At 48.2% G+C, this 24,237-nt stretch overlaps 1 protein-coding gene across 1 annotated transcript; it reads left to right on the top strand.

Moving 5' to 3' along the window:
* Positions 1–168: 168 nt before the first annotated feature.
* Positions 169–21,736, top strand: Abcg5 (ATP binding cassette subfamily G member 5). The gene is made up of 13 exons (XM_075955236.1): positions 169–428; positions 1,024–1,145; positions 5,852–5,988; positions 6,068–6,166; positions 8,655–8,787; positions 10,189–10,328; positions 12,031–12,160; positions 12,887–13,100; positions 13,202–13,407; positions 14,232–14,370; positions 15,641–15,826; positions 19,927–20,039; positions 21,234–21,736. Exons 1-13 carry the CDS (start codon positions 286–288, stop codon positions 21,425–21,427), a joined length of 1,956 nt encoding a protein of 651 aa, XP_075811351.1. The 5' UTR covers positions 169–285; the 3' UTR covers positions 21,428–21,736.
* The last annotated feature ends 2,501 nt before the right edge of the window (positions 21,737–24,237 follow it).

Here is a 24,237-nt window from a genome sequence, read left to right as displayed (position 1 = left end):
GCCACCTGTGCCCTCCTCTGTGCCAGCCCTTTCTCCCAGCATTCCTCTCTGGCAAGCCCTCCTACAAACACACTGTGTGTTCTGCCTATTGCCGAGATAAGGACGCTCTGGCTAAAGGTACATCAGATAATGGCATGGGTGGCCAAATCGGTGTCCTGCTGTCTCACGAGGGACTCCAGGACTAGGTAAGGTCAGACAGGGCACTCCCACTGGCTCCTCAGTTGAAGCTACTCTGGAAAGAGACAGGCCACTAGAAAATTCACTTCCATTTGCTTCTTGCTGGCCATGAGTGAAATGCCCTTTCTGAGACCGGAGAGTGCCGGAGGGCCTCACAACAGAAGTTCTCAGAGCTCCCTGGAGGAGGGATCTATTACTGGCTCGGAGGCTCGGCACAGTTTAGGTGTCTTCCATGTCTCCTTCAGCGTCAGGTAAGGGTACCCCACTGCAGAAAGCTGGGCTTCTCACCCTCTCTGCCACCTTTTCCCACCAAGTGGGTGGATGGGCCTGGGGGCTTTGGGCTGCCTGTTTGGCAGATCCGGGTGGAAGTAGGCAAGGCTGCCAGCGGGCAGTGAGTGAGTAGCTCCTCCCCTGGCCATTTGCTTTGCACCAATTTCTGTTATTCACACCCCTTCCTTGGCTTGTCCACCACCTGTCCTGCGTAGATAGAAAGGGCTTGAAAATTAGGGGTACTGGGGGCACAAGGTGGAAGGAAGTCTGTTGAAGGAATGCAGGATTGACCTCAAGAATAAACATGGTGCAGGTTACCAGCCCGCAGCCAGACAGAGAGACCCAGTATTCAGGGCAGCTATTGGGAGGCACATTCCTTGGGTGGTGGCCAACTGATAGTCACAAGACTTTCAAGGACTGAATAGCGGGGCATAGGAATTAAAATAAAGTTGTCAAATTGTACAGGAGCAACTGGGCTACTGGGATGGGCTGGAGTTGGGTTCTGGGCTGGGAAACAGGGTCCTGGCCTTTCCAGGGCCTTACACTGCTCTTGCCCTTGTGGGATTTACTTTAAAGCAACCGCGTTGGGCCCTGGTGGAACGTCAAATCCTTCCAGCAGCGGTGGAACAGGCAAATTCTCAAAGACGTCTCCTTGTACATTGAGAGTGGACAAATGATGTGCATTCTAGGCAGCTCAGGTAAGCAGCAGGAGGGTGCATCCACTTCCAGGGAGGACTCCAGGGAGGCCGTGGCTTGGTTTAAGGGCCGTGCTGAAGGAATGAGCTGAAGTCTGTAGAGAGCAGACCATGCATCTGGCACTGGAATGAACTCTAACGGCATGTCTGTGAATGGGCCCTGGTACCAAAGAGAAACCTTGAGAAAAGTCCCTGGGAAGAAGGGAAAGTCCTGCCTACCATGTAAACAGCTTGTTTGTTTGTTAGATTGGTTGTTGGTGGTGCTGGAGATCAAATCCAGAGCCTTGGACATGCTAAGGAAGCCATCTACCACCAAGCCCCAGCCCCAGCCCCAGCTCTATTTTTCAATTGGTATTTCCACTTCTGGAAAGTTCTCGTCAAGGTGTGCAGCAGGTGGAATTTAACTCATATTCTTGATCCCACTGCCCTTTTTTACAATGCTGATTATCAGACACACAATTGAAAAGAGAGAATCCTAAAAAAGAATTCGTGTTAACATCAAGTCTTATCAGTCAGTACACTATGTTTTTAGTTGTTTTTTTTTTTTTTATGTTTTGTTTTGTTTTGAGCTGCATTCTTAAAGACTGGGACCACCTGTGTGTATTCCCCATGCCTTTCTCTTCTTCTCAGGGGAAAGTTTACTATTTGGATGTGGCTTCCATGTCTGTGTTTGTGTTCTGCGTCGGTGAGTTATTGTCTCTGGAGGCATTTCCTGTGCTTTCACTGCAAAGCCTATAGGTGAAGCCCTCAGACTTCCAGCCCCTGGGGAGGACGTACACAGGCCCAGAAGAGGGGCTCAGGGTTCACAACAAGGGGTCGTCCTGCATATATTCATTTAAAGATTTTTGACACATCAGTTCCATAAGACCCTCTTGTTTGAGAAACTGGTTGCAAATTGTTGGCATTTAACCCACTCCCCACTCGCCTTGCTCTTTCCTAGCAGTAGGCAACGTTAAGTCTGTGGTGAGAGTCAGGTGTGGCACCATTAGGACCGAGCTGAGGGAGTCTCCCAAAGCCCTGCAACACAAGATTGTCCCCCATTGTGGACATGAGGACAGACCTGGTGGGTCTGAAGAGATGGGTGTAGGTCTTGCCGGGTCCACATTAGCTCTCACCAGACAGAGCTGATGAAAGACAGCCCGCTGCCTGGACCGCTCTGCCTTCCTGGCTCATCGCGCAACTGCTCACTCTCAGGTGTCGTCTGGCAAAGGTGCCGTTTACTATGTGGTGTATGCAGCCGGACGTCAGTCCCTGGAGCTGAGCAGATGATTCTATCCTGTTTCGAACTCTAAGTCTCCAAGACTGTGGGTACACACACACACACACGCACAGACACACACACACACACACACACACACACATACACACACACATTTCTACACATCGCCCAGCCTCAGCTGTCCCAACTCAGGCATTTTCCTACAGTAATACAAAATGGATTAAGATGTCCAGCCTCAAATCGAACCCATCCATAAAGCACAGCTGTATGGCAATTGATTAAGATGAAATGAGATAATATGATGAGGATTAAATAAAAATGAATTCACTGACTGTCTCAGTCTAATTGGGATACTGAAAGAAAATATCATATACTGGGCTGGGTGGTAGTGGTGTGCGTCTTTAATCCCAGCACTCAGAAGACAGAGACAGGCTGATCTTTGTGAGCTCAAGGCCAGCCGGGTCTACCAGTACAGCCAGGGCTACACAGAGAAACCCTGTCTCAAAAAGCCGAATATATATCATATGCAGCGTGACTTATGAGCAACAGTGTGTATTCTTCACACCTCAGGAGGCTGACACACAAGGGCCTAGAGGTCTGATATGCGGTGAGGGCCGTAGTATTAGCTGTTTGTGGGCAAAAACACCTGGCAGAAATGATTTAAATAACAAAAGATTTATTTTGGTTCATGGTTTCTGAGGGTTCAGTCCATCATGGTAGAAGAGCCTATATATACCATGATGAAGAGGAAGAAGAGGGAGGATGCAGGAAAGATCAGTGACAAGACATACCCAAGGAGCAACCCCTGTTACCCACTTCTCCTAGTTAGTCTCTACCTTCTAAAGTTTCCGGAACCTCCCCCGAAGCACTGCCAGCGGGGGATAGAAGAGCCTAGGAGAATGACATTTCAGATCCCACTCACAACAGTTGGCTTCTTCATACGCAGTTACTTTCTGGTGCTGTTCACATAATCAAAGAGTTATGGGATCTCTCCTGGGTCTTTTATATTTTAATTTGTTAATTAATTAAATTACTTTGTGTATGTACGTGCAGGTACATGTGTTTGTGAAGGCCAGCAACCAACTTTGGGTGTCTTCTATCTTGTGTATGTACAGACGGGAGTCTCACTATGTCACCCTGGCTGGCCAGGAACTTGCTTTGTAGACCAGGCTGCTCTCAAATCCACAGAGATCTGCCTGCCTCTGTCTCCCGAGTGGGGGACTTAAAGTTATGTGCTCCTATGCCTGGCTTCTCATATTGTTTTCTGAGAAACAGTCTCTCTCTCACTTTTACCTGGGGCTTACTGATGCATCGAGACTGGACTACAAGCATGCCTCAGTTATAATGAGCAGTTTTCCAACCGACCCATCTCCCTGACCCTCAACTTCTTCTCTAAGCACACTGACCCCGGTCTGCTTCCAGTACACTTCCTAATGCCATTTCAGCCACCTGGAGACTTGTGTATGAGAGACTAAGACTCTGTCTCCAGAGTGACATCCTGCTACGCTGCCTTGTAAGTTAGTACTTAACGGTTAATGAGAACTGGAGGGAAGAGAGAGTTGGGGGAGAACCCCGAGGATCTCAGTGTGAAGCTGAGAAGCAGCAGCCTTGCTAGTGGCTGTGAACAGCTACAGGGACAGACAGACAGAAAGGACAGACAGCAGTAGCAAACACTGCTGCAGGAACCACATAAGAGGCCTCTAATGCTCTGGTTAGAGAAACAACACAGGAAGGCAGGGATCATGTTTGGGGAGTCAGGACATAATTCCAACAACTCATGGGGGTCACTTCTCCTCCTTCTTCTCTTTCTTCTCCACTTCCTCCGCCTCCTCTTTTCCTGTGTGTGTGTGTGTGTGTGTGTGTGTGTACGCTACAGGAGGTTGGACCAAGTGTTCTACAACTGAGCCGTTTGCCTAGCCCAGGATTCATTTTTTTCTTTTAATACAAGAAAATGGTTTTATTCCTACCCTTTAGTTTCTGACAGTTTACCCTCACTGTGATAATAAGACCTTGTAACTAGCGAAGCCGTTGAGCTAACATCCATAAATACGGGTGGGGAGGCGACAACCCATAGGTTTCTCCATGCGAACTATTCTTTCAATGCCACGAAAAGACAATTGCAAACAGACCCCACAATATGCGTGGGCAGAAAGGCAGCAGAGTGTGTCTCGTGCACACTGAAGTGTAGTAAACAGCACATTATCAATAGTTATAGGGCTTACGTTAGAGCGATGACATCTGAAAGCCGCATTCCTCTTAAAGGATGTGGTGTTCTCCTTTCTACCCCACTCTGCCTGGGCACGCATGCTGTCCTGCTTCGGTCAGACATGGTTAGGACAGATGGTGACCACCACAGAAGCTTATCTTTGGACCCCTCATGATAAAAGCGGCTTCCACAAAGCTCCTGAATAGAAGATCTTGTATCTGTGTGAGCTCCTCTGTCACCTCAGGTACCAGGCTAGAACTCTGCAGAGATGTTCTTGGTAGCAACTGGCTAGCTATGGCCAAGGCTCTTGGCGCAGGCTGAGGTCAATTTGTTTTCCCCAAAGGCCTTCAGTGCCCCTCAGCCGCTCAACACTCGCGGGAGCTTGTTGAAAAGAGGAGTCACATTCATTAGTTTTGAGGGGCTACATTTTGGCGTCTCAGACCAAAAGTCAGAAGGTTCTGGCAATGTAAGAATCAGGTCCTAAGGGACCACAAAAAGAAAGCTAGGCACCAGGGGCTAATTTAAGTACCCCGGCTTTCCTATTCTGAGCCTATATTTCTCTTTCTTTTCTTTTCTTCTCTCTCTCTCTCTCTCTCTCTCTCTCTCTCTCTCTCTCTCTCTCTTTCTCCTCCTCCTCCTCTTTTTTTGTTTTTGTTTTTCGACACAGGGTTTCTCTGTCCTGGAGTTCACACTCTGTAGACCAGGCTGGCCTCAGTCTCACAGAGAAACACCTGCCTCTGCTTCCTGAATGCTGCGATTAAAGGCATGTACCACTACTCTCGGTCTTGTTAATATTATTTTGAACCTGTATTTTCTTACTCCAAAATGTTTTCTCCACATTTATTTATGTATGTGTGTACGTGTACAGGCAAATGCTTGCCATGGCATGAGTGTGGAAGCCAGAGGACAACTTTTGGTAATTTGGTCTCTACTTCCACCATGTACCTCTAGGACTGAACTCAGGTCTTTGGGCTTGGCTGCAAATCCTTTTACTGACTGGGCCATCTTGTATAAAGAACAAATACAAAACACCTTCAGACGCGGGTTCCAGTAAAGGACAAGAGAGCTACTTTCTTGTTGCCAAATCCAGAAAACACTTGCACGTGGTGTTTGGCCTCTGTTACTAGGCTTGCCCCCCCCCCCCCCCCCCCTTCACTCAGGGGCTTTACCCAGGGCGCCATGGAGAGGCGCAGCCAGAGTTCCATTGAGAGGCATAAAGGGTCTGGAGAAGTATCCCCATTCTCAGACGGAGGCTCCTCCAGGGCTTTCTTTTGTCGCCCTCAGGCTCGGGGAAAACTACCCTGCTGGACGCCATCTCCGGGAGGCTGAGGCGCACAGGGACCCTGGAAGGGGAGGTGTTTGTGAATGGCCGCGGGTTGCGCAGGGACCAGTTCCAAGACTGCTTCTCTTACGTCCTGCAGGTGGGTGCGACCCCGGCCCGCCCCACCCCTCGCCCTCACGTCCGGGGCTCCGACGACTCTGATATCCCCTTTCCTGCAGAGCGACGTCTTCCTGAGCAGTCTCACCGTGCGCGAGACGCTGCGCTACACAGCCATGCTGGCCCTCCGCCGTAGCTCTTCGGACTTCTACAACAAAAAGGTACAGTTCCCAAGGGCCAAGGCCTGGTACCTCAGAAGCCCTCTCCTGCCACCTCCCGGCCCGCCCATTTTCATATTTTTTTTTATTCTGCTCACCTCCGCCCTAAGTGGCAGTTGCACGAGCTGAATGAACACCTGAAATGTGACCAGTCCGACCTAAGCCTGGTTTGTTAAGAAGCCCCTGGGTCCTGTCCTTCCATCATGTGGCTTCAGGGAATCGAATTCAGGTGGTCAGGCGTGGTGGCAAGTGTCCTTAACCACTGAGCCATCTCATCTTGAAGGAACCTTATGAAAAGTAGGACTAAGTTTCCTCCACGAAGAAAGAAACAATGGAGCCCTCACTCCAGTGCGTTTGTTCAATGTTCTCGGTTTGCTTGGTTCTGTCTGGACTGTGAAGACCTGGGAACTCCCCAGGGAATAAGGGCAGGTAGGACTGTCACCCCAAAAGGCACAGCTTCCTAGGAAGCAGGCTTGTTACCGGACCCTTGGAGACAGCAGGCTGCTTTCACCTGAGAATCCTGACAACTCTGGGAGGTGGTCTCTACTCCTAGAGGAACCCAGCCCTCACGGAGTGCCCCCTCATCTGTCTTTTCCCCTAAGGCTATTACATGGGTCCCGCTTCTCTAAATTATTCCCTGGTCTCACCTCTGGCTGGCATGCAGCAGGCTTGCTCAAATACAGCATCTCACTTGTGCCCGATACCGGCCGGGGTGGGAGCTTTATCTTCTTCAACCTGATGCTGATGCACCTATGCCTTCTAACCCCATCAGACTGTATGAAACACTCTGGAGTCTGAAAAAGACATCTGTATTCTCCTGGGAGATAGGTGTGCAAAAACATGCTCATATGGCTTGGTGGTCCTAACCAAGTGACACACACACACCACACACCACACACACCCCACACCACACACACACACACACACACACACACACACCCCACACACACCACACACACACCACACACACACCACACACACACACCCCACACACCAAACACACACACACACACCACACACACACACACACACACCACACACACACACACACACACACACACACACACACACACACACACCCCACACACACCACACACACACACACACACTGCCCGCAGCTCGCACTTCTATGCTTGCTTTGGTATTGTTTTATTCATCTATTTATTTTACATGCCAGCCACAGCCTCTCCCTCATCCTCTCCTCCCAGGCCCTCTTCTTCATTTCCCACCCCCATCCACCCCCCATCGCCTCCTCTTCCATCTCCATTACGGGAGCTGGAGAGATGGCTCCGTGATTAATAGCACTGGCTGTTCTTCCAGAGGACTGAGGTTGGATTCATAGCCCCCACATGTCAAGCAAAGCTTGGTTCTAGGACCCTTCAACCTGATTCCGAGAGGAGACTTTTTGCCTGGCTTCCCCTTTGCATCCTCTATAGGCCAGGGCTCCGTTTCTGCTAGTGACTACCTTCTCCCCCTTGGTTCTCCCCTCCAGAGTCATCTCTTCTCCTGTAGCTGCATTGTGGTTATTTTTCCAAAGCAGTGCTGGTTTCTCTTTCTTTCTTTCTTTCTTTCTTTCTTTCTTTCTTTCTTTCTTTCTTTTCTCTCTTTCTCTCTTTCTTTCTTTCATTGTGAAAGGGGCACAGTCTCACTAAAGGTGACTGGGAGCAAACTCTCTGCTATACTGTTCCAGCCTCCCCTATGCTCCCCCGGGGCTGTCTGCAGACTGGGGGAATCAAGGAAGGGGAGCAGTGGAAGCAGACGTTTTCCCAAAGGTCTCTGGGGGCTGCAATAAGCCGAGGAAGGGACAAGGGAGAAAAGCCAGCCTTCTTAGAAAGCCAGTGAGGATTGTTTTCATATGTTGTTGGTGTGGAAAGCGGAGATACAAGGAGCTGTAGGTGTGAGCAGAATGAAGAGGGCTGGTGAGGGACTCGGAAGAGCGGAAGTGGAGCTGAGGACATGCTAGGCTTCCTTTGAAGCTTCTCAAGCAGATCTGAGTAGAGATTGGAGTGGCTTTTAATTACTTTTGGAAGCTGGATTATATTCCTTTGATGTAAAACCGCACAACGATTGGTCACTTGAATCTCTAGGGCTTACTAGGGTTACAAAAGAGAAACGGGGGCCACTTCAAAACCAAATTGGATTTTTTTTAAAGCACAGAAAATATTTATGATAATAAAATTTCAAAACCCAAACTCTTAACATAATCTATATCATAATTATATCTTTGGGATTTTTTTTGATTCCAGAATAAATATTTTGTGTTTCCAGGAACTTAAAAACACTTATTTAAAGCTGGCCTATGTATTATCCACTAAACCGAGGTGGATTTTACTGGTATGGGCTTTTCTTTCCAGGGTTTGATGGGTCTGAAAGTTACCCTCACACTCTAAGAGAAGCATTATCCCCCTCCCCCCCGGGCCATCGCCTGCCCGTAACTGAAGTATCAGCCACAGTTACAGGTGGCAGGCCTGGAGTTTTCTGTCTCTTACAGGTGGAGGCGGTCATGGAAGAACTGAGTCTGAGCCACGTGGCAGACCAAATAATCGGCAATTATAATTTTGGGGGCATTTCCAGTGGCGAGCGGCGCCGAGTCTCCATTGCAGCCCAGCTCCTTCAGGACCCCAGTAAGTGGACACTGACCTGCTCCCAGGTGCTCGCAGGGTACCCTCCACGTGCCTGAGATGCCTCCTTATCTTCTGTATGTTTGAGGGCTTGCTTCACAGTCCCCAGTGAGAAAAGGTTTGAGCAGGATTGAAATCTCTGACGTTTCCCAAACCAGAGACCCCAGTTTTGGGAACTGCTATGTAGTTTGTTTCCTGATGAGAGTCTCTCATTTGGGGAGACAGTCCTCAGCTTATCACAGTTCACCCCCACAGTGAGGTGAACGTGATACATACTCGACAGTACTTTGAATTTTAAACTTTTCTCAGACTAATGAGAAATGGTAGCACCTTCTCTCGTAGCAACAGTGAGCCACACTCCTGATTGGCCTTGCGGGAGACACAACTGGTCCTACAGTGTGCTGTGTTGACCAAGCTACCGTGCTCAGTAGGTTAGGTGGATCAAATGAATCTTCGGCCTATACCGTGCCTTTACTACCCATGGCGTTATACTGGGTTACTATGACAAGGACAATTTGCATTGACCATCTCCTAAAAGTATCCCATTTGTGTTATCCTGTCTCCAGGTGTGCTCCAGAACCTTCCATGACTATGAGGCCTACCTTGTCTAACTTATGAGCACAGCTCCATTGTGCCCTGTAGGGAAGGCCAGTGAGTTCTGGTATTACTAGGAGTGTTTATGCCATGGGGAAGTGTTTATGAGTTGGCACAGCGTATACGCCATGGAGAAGGCACTATGAAATGAGGCAGCCAGTCCCCTGTCTCCTTCTCCCAACTTGACAAACCTCACCACATATATGCACCCGGGTGAGGGCATTTTGCACCTGAACTCTTTCTTCACCCCATGGTAGGACAAGCCTGCCTCTTCTAATCAATGCTTGGTCACAAGATGCTAAGGGGCCCTTGTCACTTTCTGGGTAGACGTAAGCTACAGTTAAACTTCTAAAGAACCCGACCAACGCCTGCCCATCCACCACTCCCCACCTCAGACGCTGTTTCATTTACTCTTCTGCTGAGTGCAGACCCCATTAGTCCTGGAACGTGTCCTGATAGAAAATAGGACTGGGCTAGATAATTGCCAACTAGTCTACTTAGCCTCCCCAAAGGCTGCGTGCTAGCCCTGTTTTCTGCCAGTGTCCCCTGCATGGAGCCCGAGTAGTCCAGAGTACAAAGAGGCCGGCCTGATCTGGTCGCTGTCCTGTCTCCAGGTGTGCTCCAGAGCTGAGAACGAGGCCCTTGCAGGTCAGGTTCTATCTCCTGGGCTCAGGCTGAAAGCCCGTTTCCAAGCAGCTACTTCTCGTCACAGTTTGCTGCAACAGCTCCATGGAAGGCTGCTCAGAACGAGTTTTGAGCACAGTGCATGCTGGGTGGTGGTTTAGACGTCTGACCCTTCTTTGCCCGCAGAGGTCATGATGTTTGATGAGCCAACCACAGGACTGGACTGCATGACTGCGAATCAGATTGTCCTCCTGCTAGCTGAGCTGGCTCGAAAGGACCGCATTGTGATCGTCACCATCCACCAGCCTCGCTCTGAGCTCTTCCAAGTAAGGGGATGCCCGTTTCTCGTACCGCTCAACTCAAGAGGAGTAGGTATGGTGTCTTAAACCAGGAATGACAGGGCAGGGTAACAAGCATGGACCAGTGATTGGAAAAGCAAGGGGCCCGGTTTACCTAGTGCACTCCGAGCCTCTTCTATATACTAGCTCATTTGGTCCACAATCATTTAGTCCACAAGGCAATCCTGGGGCCAGGGATCCACATATACACTTAACAGAAGAGAAGAACATGACTTAGAAATGCCTCAAAATGGAGCCAATATCACACTGTTGGTAAAGCGCTGTCAGTGGCAGCTTGAGGAAGATGGCTCAGTTGGTAATGTGCTTCTTTATGAGTTTGGGTTTCCCAAGCCCATAAAAGCTGGGCAGAGAAGCACATGCCTGTAATCACAGTGCTGGGGAGGCAGAGGCAAGAGGATCTCTGGGGCTTGCTGGCTAGCCAACCTAGCTGAGTCCAAGACTGCCAGGTTCAGTGAGAGACGCTGTCTCAAAAGTAAGGAGAAGAATTGAGGAACACACACACACAACACACACACACACACACACACACACACACACAGAGAGAGAGAGAGAGAGAGAGAGAGAGAGAGAGAGAGAGAGAGAGAGAGAGAGCTGCCTGGCAATGTGGCTGGTATCATGGCCCATTTAGCTACCAAAGCTCTATTTTGTCACAAAAATCATAGATTTTATATGCAAAAGAAACTCCATTTGATTCCCAGTATCCTTTTAGCTATCCACAATTTGTTGGTTTCCTATAGACGAGGATCTAATATTTCAAACACAGCCAACACACATAACACCTCTGGTTGCGCAAGGTAACTCTCAGTGGTTTTTCTCTGCCCAAATGTGATGCTAGGCCCAGCACCATAGAACGATACTCACCATGCACAGAGGTAACCCAGGCTAAGAACCAGAGGGATGCCTTCCCTTGTCTCCAGTAGACACGCAAACACACACACACACACACACACACACGCACGCACGCACGCACACACACACACACGCACGCACACACACACACGCACGCACACACACACACACGCACGCACACACACACGCGCGCACGCACGCACGCACGCAAACACACACACGCACGCACGCACGCACACACACGCACGCACGCACGCACACACACGCACGCACGCACGCACGCACACACACACACACACACGCAAACACATGCACGCACGCACGCACACACACACACGCACACACACACGCACGCACGCACACACACACGCACGCACGCAAACACACACACGCACACACACACGCACGCACGCAAACACACACACGCACACACACACACACGCACGCACGCATGCACGCACGCAAACACACACACACGCACGCACGCACACACACGCACGCACACACACACGCACGCACACACACGCACGCACACACACACGCACGCACGCACACACGCACGCACGCAAACACACACACACGCACACACACGCACGCACACACACATGCACGCACACACACACGCACGCACACACACACACGCACACACGCACACATGCACACACACACGCACACACACACGCACGCACACACACACGCACACACACACACATACAGATGCAGGGCAGGGTAACAGAGGACTAACTGGCTGCTTGGAAGTGTATTCCCTTAAGGACACGGTTACCCGAGCACACACTAACCCCATCTGCTGTCCAATCAGCACTTCGACAAAATTGCCATCCTGACTTACGGAGAGTTGGTGTTCTGTGGCACGCCGGAGGAGATGCTTGATTTCTTCAATGGCTGTGGCTACCCTTGTCCTGAGCACTCCAACCCTTTTGACTTCTACAGTAAGTGCTTATGCCCACCAGCATGGCTGTTTAAAGGTCATTTTAGGTTATAATCATTTATGTATTTCTGTGTGTGCTGTGGTTGGTCTACACGTGGAGGTCAGAGGACAGCTCTGAAGAGGTCAGGTCTCTCCTTCCACCACGTGGGGCCTAGGGATCAAAGCCAGGTCATTAGACTTGGTGGCAAGCGCCCTTACCTGTTGAACCATTTCTCCAGCCCTAAATCTTCCTTATCTTTGATTTCCCTGATACTGACCCTTCCAGGTTTTTATTTTTGTTTTGGCTTTTTTTTTGTTTTGACGTCTTTATTTTTCAAGGAGTTAAGTTGGCAAGTCAATTCACTTGCCCCCAGTGGTTTGCCAGAGAATAAAATGGGGCTTCTCTCTCAGACTCTGACAAAGTTGAGTTTCTGAATTGTCCCAGGCAGTTGTTACGGGATTCTCATTGCCTCTCTGGGTAGCTGTAGACATTCTAATGCAGCAGGCGGTCGTTAAGAGAGGAGCTTCTCTGCTGGGATAGGAACAGAACAATTGATGAATCAGGTATTGTGATCCATTCAGTGAGGGCATACGTGCATGTGTGTGTGTGTGCAGGCACATATGTGTGTGTGGTGTGTGTGTACATGCACATGAGTGTGTGTTTGGTTTGTGTGTGTGCATGTATGAGTGGTGTGTGTGTGTGTATTTAGAAACACATGGGTCCTATCTTTTGGGGGAAAACTTTTAGTGGATTTGACGTCAGTGGATACCCAGAGCAGAGAGAGAGAAATAGAAACCTACAAGCGAGTCCAGATGCTCGAATCTGCCTTCAAAGAATCGGCAATCTGTCACAAAATCCTGGAGAATATTGAAAGAACAAAACACCTGAAAACCTTACCCATGATTCCTTTCAAAACGAAAGATCCTCCCGGAATGTTCTGTAAGCTGGGTGTCCTCTTGAGGTAAGAGCCTGGGAAATACAGCCAAGGCCCATTTTAGGTCTTTATAGACATTTACCAATAATGAAATAAAAGGAATTAAAACCGGCTCGTTTGGTTTCCAGGCGAGTAACGAGAAACCTAATGAGAAACAAGCAGGCAGTGATCATGCGTCTTGTTCAGAATCTGATCATGGGCCTGTTCCTCATTTTCTACGTTCTCGGGGTCCAGAACAACGTACTAAAGGGTGCTATCCAGGATCGTGTGGGGCTGCTGTACCAGCTTGTAGGCTCCACCCCATATACTGGCATGCTCAACGCTGTGAATCTGTGTAAGTGTGGGAGGTACATCTCTTTCCCCCAAAATTCACCTGCTCCAGCCGTTACCTTCCAAAAGCTCACCATTATAAAGGTATTTCTCTAAGCTGAAACTTGCCCCATCCCCGGGTTCCCCAGGGAAGGGAATGAACAGTAGGATCACCTTAATGCAAGTAGCTCATCAAGTGGGCAGCCCTGAGGGTCGAAGCACCCAGAAAATATCAAAGTGATGCAGCATTGATGGTGTAGAATTTGGAAAGAGCTTTTCAGAAGTTCACAGCCTAGGATGTTCAATTCGTGTGATCCAAGCCAACAAGCATGATTCTGCTTTGGAAGAGCCAGCACCTAGTGTTTCAACCCAATGGGGACCCTGAAGCTCTGGACTGCCTGGTGCTGCAGTTTGCTTCAGGAAAACAGGCTTGGAGGGATTTCCGAAACGGAATACCAGCCACAGGGAGGAGGGGAGAACAGCGTTTGGAAAGCTGGTCCTAGATGGGCCCTTGAGGCAGTGAGAAGTCTCTGTCTTTCCCAGGCTTTTCTGGCCTCTGGGAACCAATCTCCTGCCCAGGAGGACACAGGGCCTCAAGTCACCCACTCGTGCCCCTCTCTGCTTTATTACTTTCCAGAGAAGAAAGTAAAGTGTGGGATCCTTGCTACCACACTGGCCCCTAGGTAATGGGAGATTTTTGAGATGGGAGGGTTTATTATCCAACGATTATGGAGCCTGCCCGGCTGCCTTCCTGACCCAGCCCTGGTAGACCTCAAGTTAGCGTGGGTGGCCCTTCCTCCCTCGGTGGTGTGGTGACTGACTGCTTTTGGAACATGCCTTCTATGCCAGTTCCCATGCTGAGAGCTGTCAGTGACCGGGAGAGTCAGGATGGCCTGTACCAGAAGTGGCAGATGCTGCTGGCCTACGTACTGCACGCGCTCCCCTTCAGCATTGTTGCTACCCTGCTCTTCAGCAGTGTGTGCTACTGGTAAGGTGGGGTTCGGGGGCACTGAGTTCACCTGGGCCAGGCTCCCCATGGAGGGCTGGTGGGACCCAAGAGCAGGCCAGCGAGACGTATGCCAGGGAACAAGTCCCATGGTTTGAGGGTCTGGGCTAGAGAGGAGTGCTCACTGAGGGTAAGGCGCAGCAGGTGATTGAGGTTAGGAGACAGAGGGTCACTGAGTAGGAGACATTTCTGTGGATGGCTTATCAAGAAAGATCAAGGACAGTGCAGGGGGAAATTGGAGTGGAAGGGTGATCCTTGTCCTCATATGATAAAACCATCAAAGGTGACAGAATGTTTGTAAAAACCACAAGGCTGTGCCTTGAGAAAAAAAATTCACATAATTAAAAAACATGGTGAACTGGGCGGTGGTAGCACAGCACGGTGGGTAATCCCAGCACTCAGGAGGCTGAGGCAGGAGGATCTCTGTGAGTTCGAGGCCAGCCTGGTATAAAGTGAGTTCCAGGATAGCCAAGGCTACACAGAGAAATTGCCTCAAAAAACAAAAAGAAACACATAACAAAACAAAACCAGGGTGATTTGGGCAAGAGGAAAGGGAGCCTTCAAGACTGACTGGGAGGGCAGACAAAAAAAATGGGGGGTTCTTTTTCTTGCTCTAAAAATGGACTGATGGACCCACAAGTCTAATGAGAGTTTAAGACACACTATTGCTGGGGGGAACAATTTGCTGAAAGACATTTACAGGAAAAATGCACAGATACAAATTAGCTTGTTACAAGGACATGAAGGTCAAATCAAGGCTCGGAGAATAAAAGGCGCTAGTGAGATTGAGTGGGAAGGAAATGAACGAGGACAAGGCAGCGAGTGATTTCACACCGGCAATAATCCTACCGAGCCGGGATGGGCTCAGGGCAGCACAGTAGGTGAGCCCTCAGCATTAGGGTGGGAATGGCAGGTAGAACACAGTTATTAATGGAGAGACCCAGAGAGTTCGACAGCCCCAACATCTGCCAGCCCGTATGACTGTTGTCTAAGCAATTTAATGTTTTGCCACGAGAGCTAAAGACGTTCTAACAGGCAATTCACACTGAGTTGAAGTCAGTGGAAACAACCGCGGTAATAAGGGGGCTCAAATGTCGGCTTTGTTCCAAAAGGGGACTGACAAAGGGGAATGGGCTTGCCTTGCTAATTCCACCTCCCACTAGCCAGCAAGGATTTATTCACAGGAGGCAAGTGTGGTCTTTTTCTTAACTGATGTGCTTGGAGAGAAAACTAAAGGCCCGTGTTTTTCTAGGACTCTGGGCTTGTATCCTGAGGTTGCCAGATTCGGGTACTTCTCTCTTGCTCTCCTGGCCCCCCACTTAATTGGAGAATTTCTAACTCTCGTGCTGCTTGGGATGGTTCAGAACCCCAATATTGTCAACAGCATAGTGGCTCTGCTGAGCATCTCTGGGCTGCTTATTGGATCTGGACTGATCAGGTAAGGAGGACTGATTCAAAAGATTCAGTCTGGCATGGTTTGTGGTCGAGGATCACCTAATAATGGCTTCCATAGAGCAAACCTTGTAGCTCGGCTGCTTCTACGGCTTGTCAGCTTTATTGTTTTAGACCTTGACCTGCTCATTGTTTATTAATACGATGTCTTTTATTGGACATCAGGACACAAGATAAGCTTATTATTGATGTGACGCACATGTAGCAAGCTAATAAAACAAGAGAAGGAAACCAATCTAAATTCTCTAAGGAAACTCACAGGTCAATTTATAGCCAGTGTGCACATTAGCTCCTATCTAACTGGTAAACGTGAGGCTTTCTTCCAGTTCTCAATTCTCATTTTAAAACGTTTATTCTTATTTGAGGTGTGTGTGTGATTGCCTGCATGTATGTATGTGCACCATGTATGTGCTGGAGCCTACTGAGGCCAGAAGAGGGCATAGGATCCTCTGAAACTGGAGTGGTAGGAACTAAATCCAGGTCCTCTCCAAGAGCAGCCAGTGTCCCTAACTGCTAAGCCATCTCTCTGGAACCTCCTTCTCTGATAAAGGGGATAGGGCTTGCCCTGCTAGTCCACTCTCCCACTAGCCAGAGAAGGGGAAAGCACGGTCCTCTGGGGTTAAAGTTAGATGAGGAAAGCACCATAGACAAAGCTCTAGTCCAGAAAGAATGAGGTCTAGTGGACATGGCACATGTTAACACCATCCTTGGGTGATATTTAATTCCTCACTGCATTTGATTTTATAAATTTTCCTTTATATATCATTTTGTAACCAAGAACACACAGCCATACAACACACATACTTTTTACATTTAGTAGCAAAAAAATTTAAAGAGTAAAATCTGTCCAGGCAACACTACACGTGGGCACCAGTTAGTAAAGTACAAGCCCAAGGGGACGTGATGACTTTGTGAGGTGGCTCAGTGGGAGAGGGCTTGCTATAAAACATGGGGACCTGAGTTGGGGTTCCCTGCACCCACATAAAAGTTAGGCATGGCCTGTAGCCCCAGCACTTAGGATAGGGTATGCAGAGACAGGAGGACTGCTGGAACCAGCCTACCCCACCAAATCACAACCTTCAGGTTCAGTAGGAGACCCTGTCTCATAGGAATAGAAGAGAGAGGCAGAGAAGAACACATGGCTAATGTGCTGAGGGGCACACACATGAGCAAGCACATACATGTGTATACATGTACACAGCTCCCACATACAACAAAGTCAAGGAAGAAACATCAAGAAGAGTGAGCAGCTATTTAAATGTAATTCTACTTATGTGAGAGTTGGAGGAATTTGTTTTCCAGTAAGAAAGTCAGGCTTGGGCACGGCTGCTCAGGGCTCACCCCCAGGAGGATGCTCACACTGCACATGCTCCGTGGAGAGGGCCGATCCTGGGCTGCAAGCCTCCTCTATTGCCTCGCTGCGATCTGACGGTGAACAAGTCACTTTTTTTTTTTCTGTCAAAACTGGTTTCCTCATTTATAAAATCTTGAGATAAAGAGCTACGTCTTCAGGTCATGGGGTCAATGGGAGGACCAGCCTGAGAGCATGCCATGAGCTGTCCACACTAGAGCGTGTAAGGGCGAGCTACCACTGGGCAAAGCGAGCTGTTCCATCCATGGACAGCCTTTCTATTACACTCTATTTGTCTCTGCGGCTGAAGTGGGTTGGTGACATCTCTGAAAACGGTGCGAGTCAGCCCAGAGGTTCAGGATCAGGCCAACAAGGTCGACCTAAGGGTGAGCGACGTCTCCCCTTTCATGTGTTCAGATCTTAGTGTGCTGGTCAGTCTGGCACTATTGGTTTTGGGGGAAAGGGGATGATGGCTCTTTAAAGGGATACCATGGCCGTCATTGGCAAACACTCTCATGTTCTTGGCAAAACCTCCCTCCACGTAGCAAGGCTGTGCAGACAGGCATCTGTCAGTAAACAACCCATGGCTCCTCCCTCTTGAAAGCAAGCCAATACTTCTGTGATGGAGTCTTGTGCCTTCTGCCTTGTTTCCCTGTCACCTGTACAGAACCTGCCTTCTGGCTCCAGGGCCGAAGATGCTCTCTCTGAAGCATGCCCCCTGCCACAGCTGCACACATGCACGTGCGCACGCACACACGGACACACACACGGACCACCTTGCATTGCATCCTTTCTCCGTATTTAAGACCACAGTCTCACTCATCAGCACAGTCTTCCTCAGGGGCCAGCCCATGACACAGAGCCCAGCAAGCGTGTAACACATCATTTGTTGGGTTGAGCGGATAAATGGATCACTTTCCGTGGGTTGCCACACAGGGCCCAGGCACTGGCCGTGTTGATTTCCTTTCTGGCATCAAGCCTATGTGCAGGTGGAGATATGTCTTGTGGTTGGCCTAGTGCACAAGGGGACATAAGGGCATGCGCTTCTGACCTCAGAGCAGCAGCGCGCAGCAGGGCAGCCCTCCTCCAGTGGCCGCCACCCTGTGCAGGTCTTGGCCATCTCATACTTGACTTTTCCCACAGCCTCCTCTCCCGGGTTTGCCAGTCTCCCCTTATTCTGGTCCATTCTACTTCGTTGGTGTTACATTCATTTCCTGAAAATGAAATTTCTAGTTGGTCTTTTCCATGGTTACTCAGTCAACTCATTTTGAGACCCTGATACCCTGCTTCTGGTGTGGCTCCAAGCTCACCTCCCTCGGCTCCCAGTTCCCATCCTCTGCACTAGCTTGGAGAACTATTGGGTCCCAGTAGTGGGACTGGTGGCCTGTCCTTAGGCCATTTCTGCCTCAAAGTGACCTCTTTCCTCTGTAAGCTTTTCCCATGTCCCTAACCACGCTTTCCAGCCCACAGTCTGCCATCTAGGAAAACTGCCAGTAACTGGAGTCATGGGGCTCGTGGAGCACCTGGGAATAGGTGAGACAGTAAATCAGAATGGTAAGGGTGTAATGAACATGTGGTATTGTAGCCTATGCACTCCTGGCACTGACAGTTCACTTCTGTGTATTTTTGTGGTATTGAGGATGCGTAGTCTATGTCCCTAACTACATTATAAGTTCCTCAGGGATAGGATACTTTAAAAAAAAATTCCCCAAAGCACCTAGGATTAGAATCTTATAAAGAGAAATTATTTAATATATCTTTAATTTATGTGTATGGATGTTTTGCTGGTGTCTATGTCTGCGTACCACCCGTGCGCCTAGTGCCTGTGGAGATCAGAAGAGGGTGTTGGATCCTCTGGAACTGGAGTTACAGATGTGAGCTAGGTGTGAAATTGAACCCAGGTCCTCCACAAGAGCAAAAAGTGCTCTACTGAGCCATCTCAGTAGCCCCACAGTGTATTTTTACTGATAGAAACTATATAGTGCTCCAAGAGGCAATCAAACTTGGCAGGATGTTTGTCCTGAGACAGACTGGAGAGGAGAATGTTTTCCCACAGGGATAAAGGAAGGCACGAAAGGGAAAAACAACAAACACCAAACAAAAACAAAAGCACCCCTCCCCCACAAAAATCCAAACCAACGACAACACAAAAACCCTAAAACCAAGACCCAAGGAAGAGTTTCTGTTTGCAGGCTCCAAGCTCCTTTCTTGGACACTAGTCTGGTCCTCCCGCCACCCTTAGTCAGATGTCACAGTCTTCACCTAATGTAGTATTACTAGGTGTATGACTGCCTGCATGTTTATATAAGTAATGTTGAGAGAGACAGAGAGAGCCAGCCAAGGGTCATGAGTGTCTCTAATGAATCCAATCCACTGAAACGGCTGCCAGGGAGGTGTTAAATGACGAAGCACCATGCTTACTGACATACAACAATAACTGAGTTCTATTCGGGAGACTAAAGATCATCAGAGTGTGAAGAGCCTGGTTCTACACCGTGCGAGTTTCACAAGCACACACATTTTCTATCCTGTTACCAAAATGTCTTCAGTCATTTCTGATAGTGGGATATACTCACAGTTTTCAGTGTTGTTTGAAGACTTCATAGTAAGCATCACTTTTACAACAGAGGTGGAAGATTATGTTTAGATTAGAAAACATAAAGACTGCTCTTTTTATATAGTAAGACGATTTTCCTAGAATCTATTGAATTTTCTCTTTTTTTCTTTTTCCTAAGAAACATAGAAGAAGTGTCTATGCCTTTTAAAATCTTGAGTTATTTTACATTCCAAAAATACTGCTGTGAGATTCTTATTGTCAATGAATTCTACGGGTTGAACTTCACGTGTGGTAAGTATTCTATTTTACAGTATTATTTATTACATGTTGTTCTAAGTAGGCAATCTCCTAGGGAAATGTATTTTTGGAAGAAATACTATGAGAGAGAGAGAGAGAGAAGAGAGAGACCAGAAGACAGCTTTGGGTTTTCTTGGATTTTGTTCCTTCCTAGCTGCCTATTTGGTTCTCCCCGGGACCTCAGCGCAGTGTGTGTCACTATGCCCACGTTTTATGTGGGTGATCAAACTCGGCCTTGTTTTTGTGGCAGTCACTTCCCTAAATAGGCTATTCTCCTCAAACTCTTAGAAATGTTGTATTTTCATAATACAATTTTCAAACCTTGATTTGAAATAAGGCCCACAATTTTTCTCTCATTTAATACAATTTTTAAAGAGATTTATTTATTTTGTCTGTGAATGTTTTGCCTACCTGTATGTATGTATTCATGCTGTATGAGTACTTGGTTGCTGGTGGAGGCCAGAAGAGGGTGTCAGATCCCCTGGGACTGGAGTTACAGACAGTTGTAAGCTGCTATGTGGGTGCTGGGAACCGAACCCAGGCCCTCTGCAAAAGCAGCAAGTGTTCTTACTCTGAGCCTCCAGCCCCAAGCTATTTTCCCTGATTTTTAAAGAAAAGTATTCACCAGTCAAGTTAGTCTCCTGTCAACAGTGAATAGTTTAAGGGCACTCGATACAGGTCTATGTGATTGCTAGTATATTCTAGATAGGCTCAGTTCCTATATCACTGAACATACCAAAGCTAGCTAATGTGGCCTCTTGCTCCCCAAACTATGTATAGAATACATATGGGTAAATCCATTTTTTTAAATGACAAATGTCAACCTCCAATTCCAAGACAGGGCACTGGGAACACAAGTGCCCATGGCCACTGGAAATCCCAGTGTATGGTAGAGTTTAGTGGTTAAATATTTTCAGATGTCAATACCAATAACTTCTAGGGTGTTTGCTGGTAACAACCAGGAACAGGAGGATGTAGCTATTCTCAAGAGACAATCAAATACTTTTCCATCTTCAAAACAAGCCAGGGCCCCAGACTCACTCTTGCTTCATCTCACTGTGAACTCTGGGTTCGCTGAAATATCGTGTGTCTTTCACTAAGGCTACTTCGAGCGCTGAGCACTTTCTGAACATCAGGGAGAGATTTGTGATGAAATGCATCAGAGCTGACTGTCTGTCTCCTTGGCAGGTGGCTCCAATAGCTCCATGATAATTAACCCAATGTGCTCCATCACCCAAGGAATCCATTTCATCGACAGGACCTGCCCGGGCGCTACGTCCAGATTCACGGCAAACTTTCTCATCTTGTACGCATTCATTCCGCTGCTTGTCATCCTAGGGATAGTGGTCTTTAAAGTGCGGGACTTCCTCATCAGCAGATAGTTGATGGCAGCCAGGAAAGGGCGCCTGCCACGGACCACAGAGGGGCGCCATCTGCTGACCATCACGATTCCGTTTGTGACCCTTGCGTCTATCAGACCCCCAAGTGCGACGGAAACTGCTCACCGTCCCCCACTATTCCAGCTTGTGGGGAGATGGGGACTTGGAAAGTGTCACTGAACTGGCCCACGGATGTAAATAATGATAATTCATAAACCTATGGGAGATTAGTTTGACTATGTGTTTATTTCTGTACCCAGAAAATAAGCCCGTTTTAAAAATCGTGGTTTACATTTGATAAAGAATTTGATAAAACAAAAGTATGTGTGATTACTGACTGGTAGCTATCCAGGAAGTTCTGGGTTCGCCTGAGAAAGCCTCCTAGAGAAGGGGATAAGTAGCTTCTGCTGCCATTTAAAAGCCACAGATACATGCCTGTTCACCTGTTGGGGCAGTCACCTGATCACATCAGGCAGCTGCTGGACAGATGTTGGTGAACACCCCTGACACACAGCGAAGAAACCTCAGGAAGACGCTGAACATTGAACACTGCGTATCAGCAGACTTCTGACGGATACGCTTGTTATTTCTTCACTTTTAGCATAATTTACCTTTTAAAATGAAATGTTACCGGGCAGAGTGTGACAGAGAGACAAGCTGTGTAAGTCTGTAGAAAAGCTGCTAAGCAACATCTGTATGAAAAGAGTCAAACGACACAAGTCACACACCAGGAGCTCATGTTCTCGAGCTGGAGAGACGAAGGGCGCTGATAAGGGCAAACACACACCCACAGTGCATACTTCCAGGGATGGAATGATGGGTGTCGGCCATTAAAAATAGATTCTCTAAGTGACTGATTATCTTTCTCATTGATCCTCAAGTAATTTATGAATAAGTCTGAAATTTAATTCTCTCAATGTCACCATGGTAACCGTGAGTGAGGCTCTCAGAGAGAGCACATGAACTTGTTCCATTACTGTGACCTAGCTTATAAAGAATGATAAATTACAGCACTCGAAATGTCTCCCATTACAGGAGAAAGGAAGCCACAGTGAAAGTCTATTGCTAAGAACTGCGTTTGAGGATCCGAGGCACTGGTATATTACCAGCATAGTATTGTCAATTTTTATAAAAGGTCTGTGACGCTGATGATTATGGTATAACAGTTACACAATGCCTTACAGATTATATATGTCACATCAGTTGTAGACAGTCCTAGGGATGATAATCTACTCAACTAGTTCAAAGACAGTCCCACAGGGAGGAGCCTCTTTTCGAGATCGCTGATTTCAACCCTGGAGACACGAGGTGAGGGAAGCAGCTTCTATTATTCATATGCAGATGAATTTCATTCTAGTTCAGAAACATTTGGAGAACTGACATCATGTGCGACTTCAAGCTACTAAATGTTCGTGATAGCGCCCTATAATTATGATGGCTTTTGACCCCTGACAGCTTGTGTCTTGAGTCACAGAACGGACAGTGATATAAGAAAACCAATGTAGGGGCTGGAGAGATGGCTCAGTGGTTAAGAGCATTGGCTGTTCTTCCAGAGGACCCGGGTTCAATTCCCAGCACACTGTCTGTAACTCCAAGATCTGACACCCTCACATAGGCATATATGCAGGCACAACACCAATGCACATAAAAAAAAATCAATGTATAGAATGGCCACTTTTATTACTGTTGTGGCCTGGGCTGTTTGGGCCTTTAGGATGCTGACCACAGGCTTTCTCCACAGCGCGGAGATGCATCAGGAGCTCACTGAACACTCTTCTCAAATGTCAGACCACATGCAAGACAAACAGCTGACAGATTCCTGTGTCATCAAAATGACCCACATGTCCTCACCTGTTCCAGTAACGTGCTCATTTGAAGCTGTGCCCACAGCACATGAAGAGTCACGCAGGGCACAAGAATACATACCTTTCCTGACTAGCAATAATGACTGTCCTATCCAGAACCGGTTTCTCGCATGTGGTGTCTGCCTGGAAGTCATCCTGGATGCTCTCAATTCATGTTCTGGCTAGACTAGTGACAGCTACCCCCCGAGACTAGCCCATTCTCTAAAGGGTGATATTTATTCCTTGGGTGGAGGAGGAGAGAGGGAAGGATGGAGCCTGCTGCCTTCAAATGGCCCATTCTAGACAGTTGGGAAGTTCTGGGTGTGAGGACGGGGATGCACAGTTTACATAAGCACCCGCAGGCACGTCTTGCGCCTCTCTGTTGAAGGTGAGAGCAAGACACCCGTCAACTCCTTTCTGGCTTCCTACCGCCTGCAGCTGAGCGTTCAACACGGGCACCCAGGACCGACAAAACGGGTCAGTGGTTAAAGGCATCTGCCACCAAAACTGCTGCCTCAAGTTCAATACCCAAAACTCAAAATGGTAGAAGGAGGAGTCTTGAAAGTTTCCCTTTGACCTCCATACATATTACATGGTATGTACTCTCTCTCTCTCTCTCTCTCTCTCTCTCTCTCTCTCTCTCTCTCTCTCTCCACACCATGGCATGTAACACATATACATACACCATGGCATACACACACACACACACACACACACACACACACACACACACACTATGGCAAGTACACACATACACACACACTATGGCATACACACACACACTATGGCATGTACACACACCCTATGGCATGTACACACACACACTATGGCATGTACACACACACTATGGCATGTACACACACACTATGGCATGTACACACACACTATGGCATGTACACACACTATGGCATGTACACACACACTATGGCATGTACACACACACACTATGGCATGTACACACACACTATG

This window comes from Microtus pennsylvanicus, chromosome 21, assembly GCF_037038515.1.
Source record: "Microtus pennsylvanicus isolate mMicPen1 chromosome 21, mMicPen1.hap1, whole genome shotgun sequence".
Classification (NCBI taxonomy): Eukaryota; Metazoa; Chordata; class Mammalia; order Rodentia; family Cricetidae; genus Microtus; species Microtus pennsylvanicus.
The sequence above is the reverse complement of the archived record's forward strand: the minus strand, read 5'-3'. Positions and strand labels throughout refer to the sequence as shown.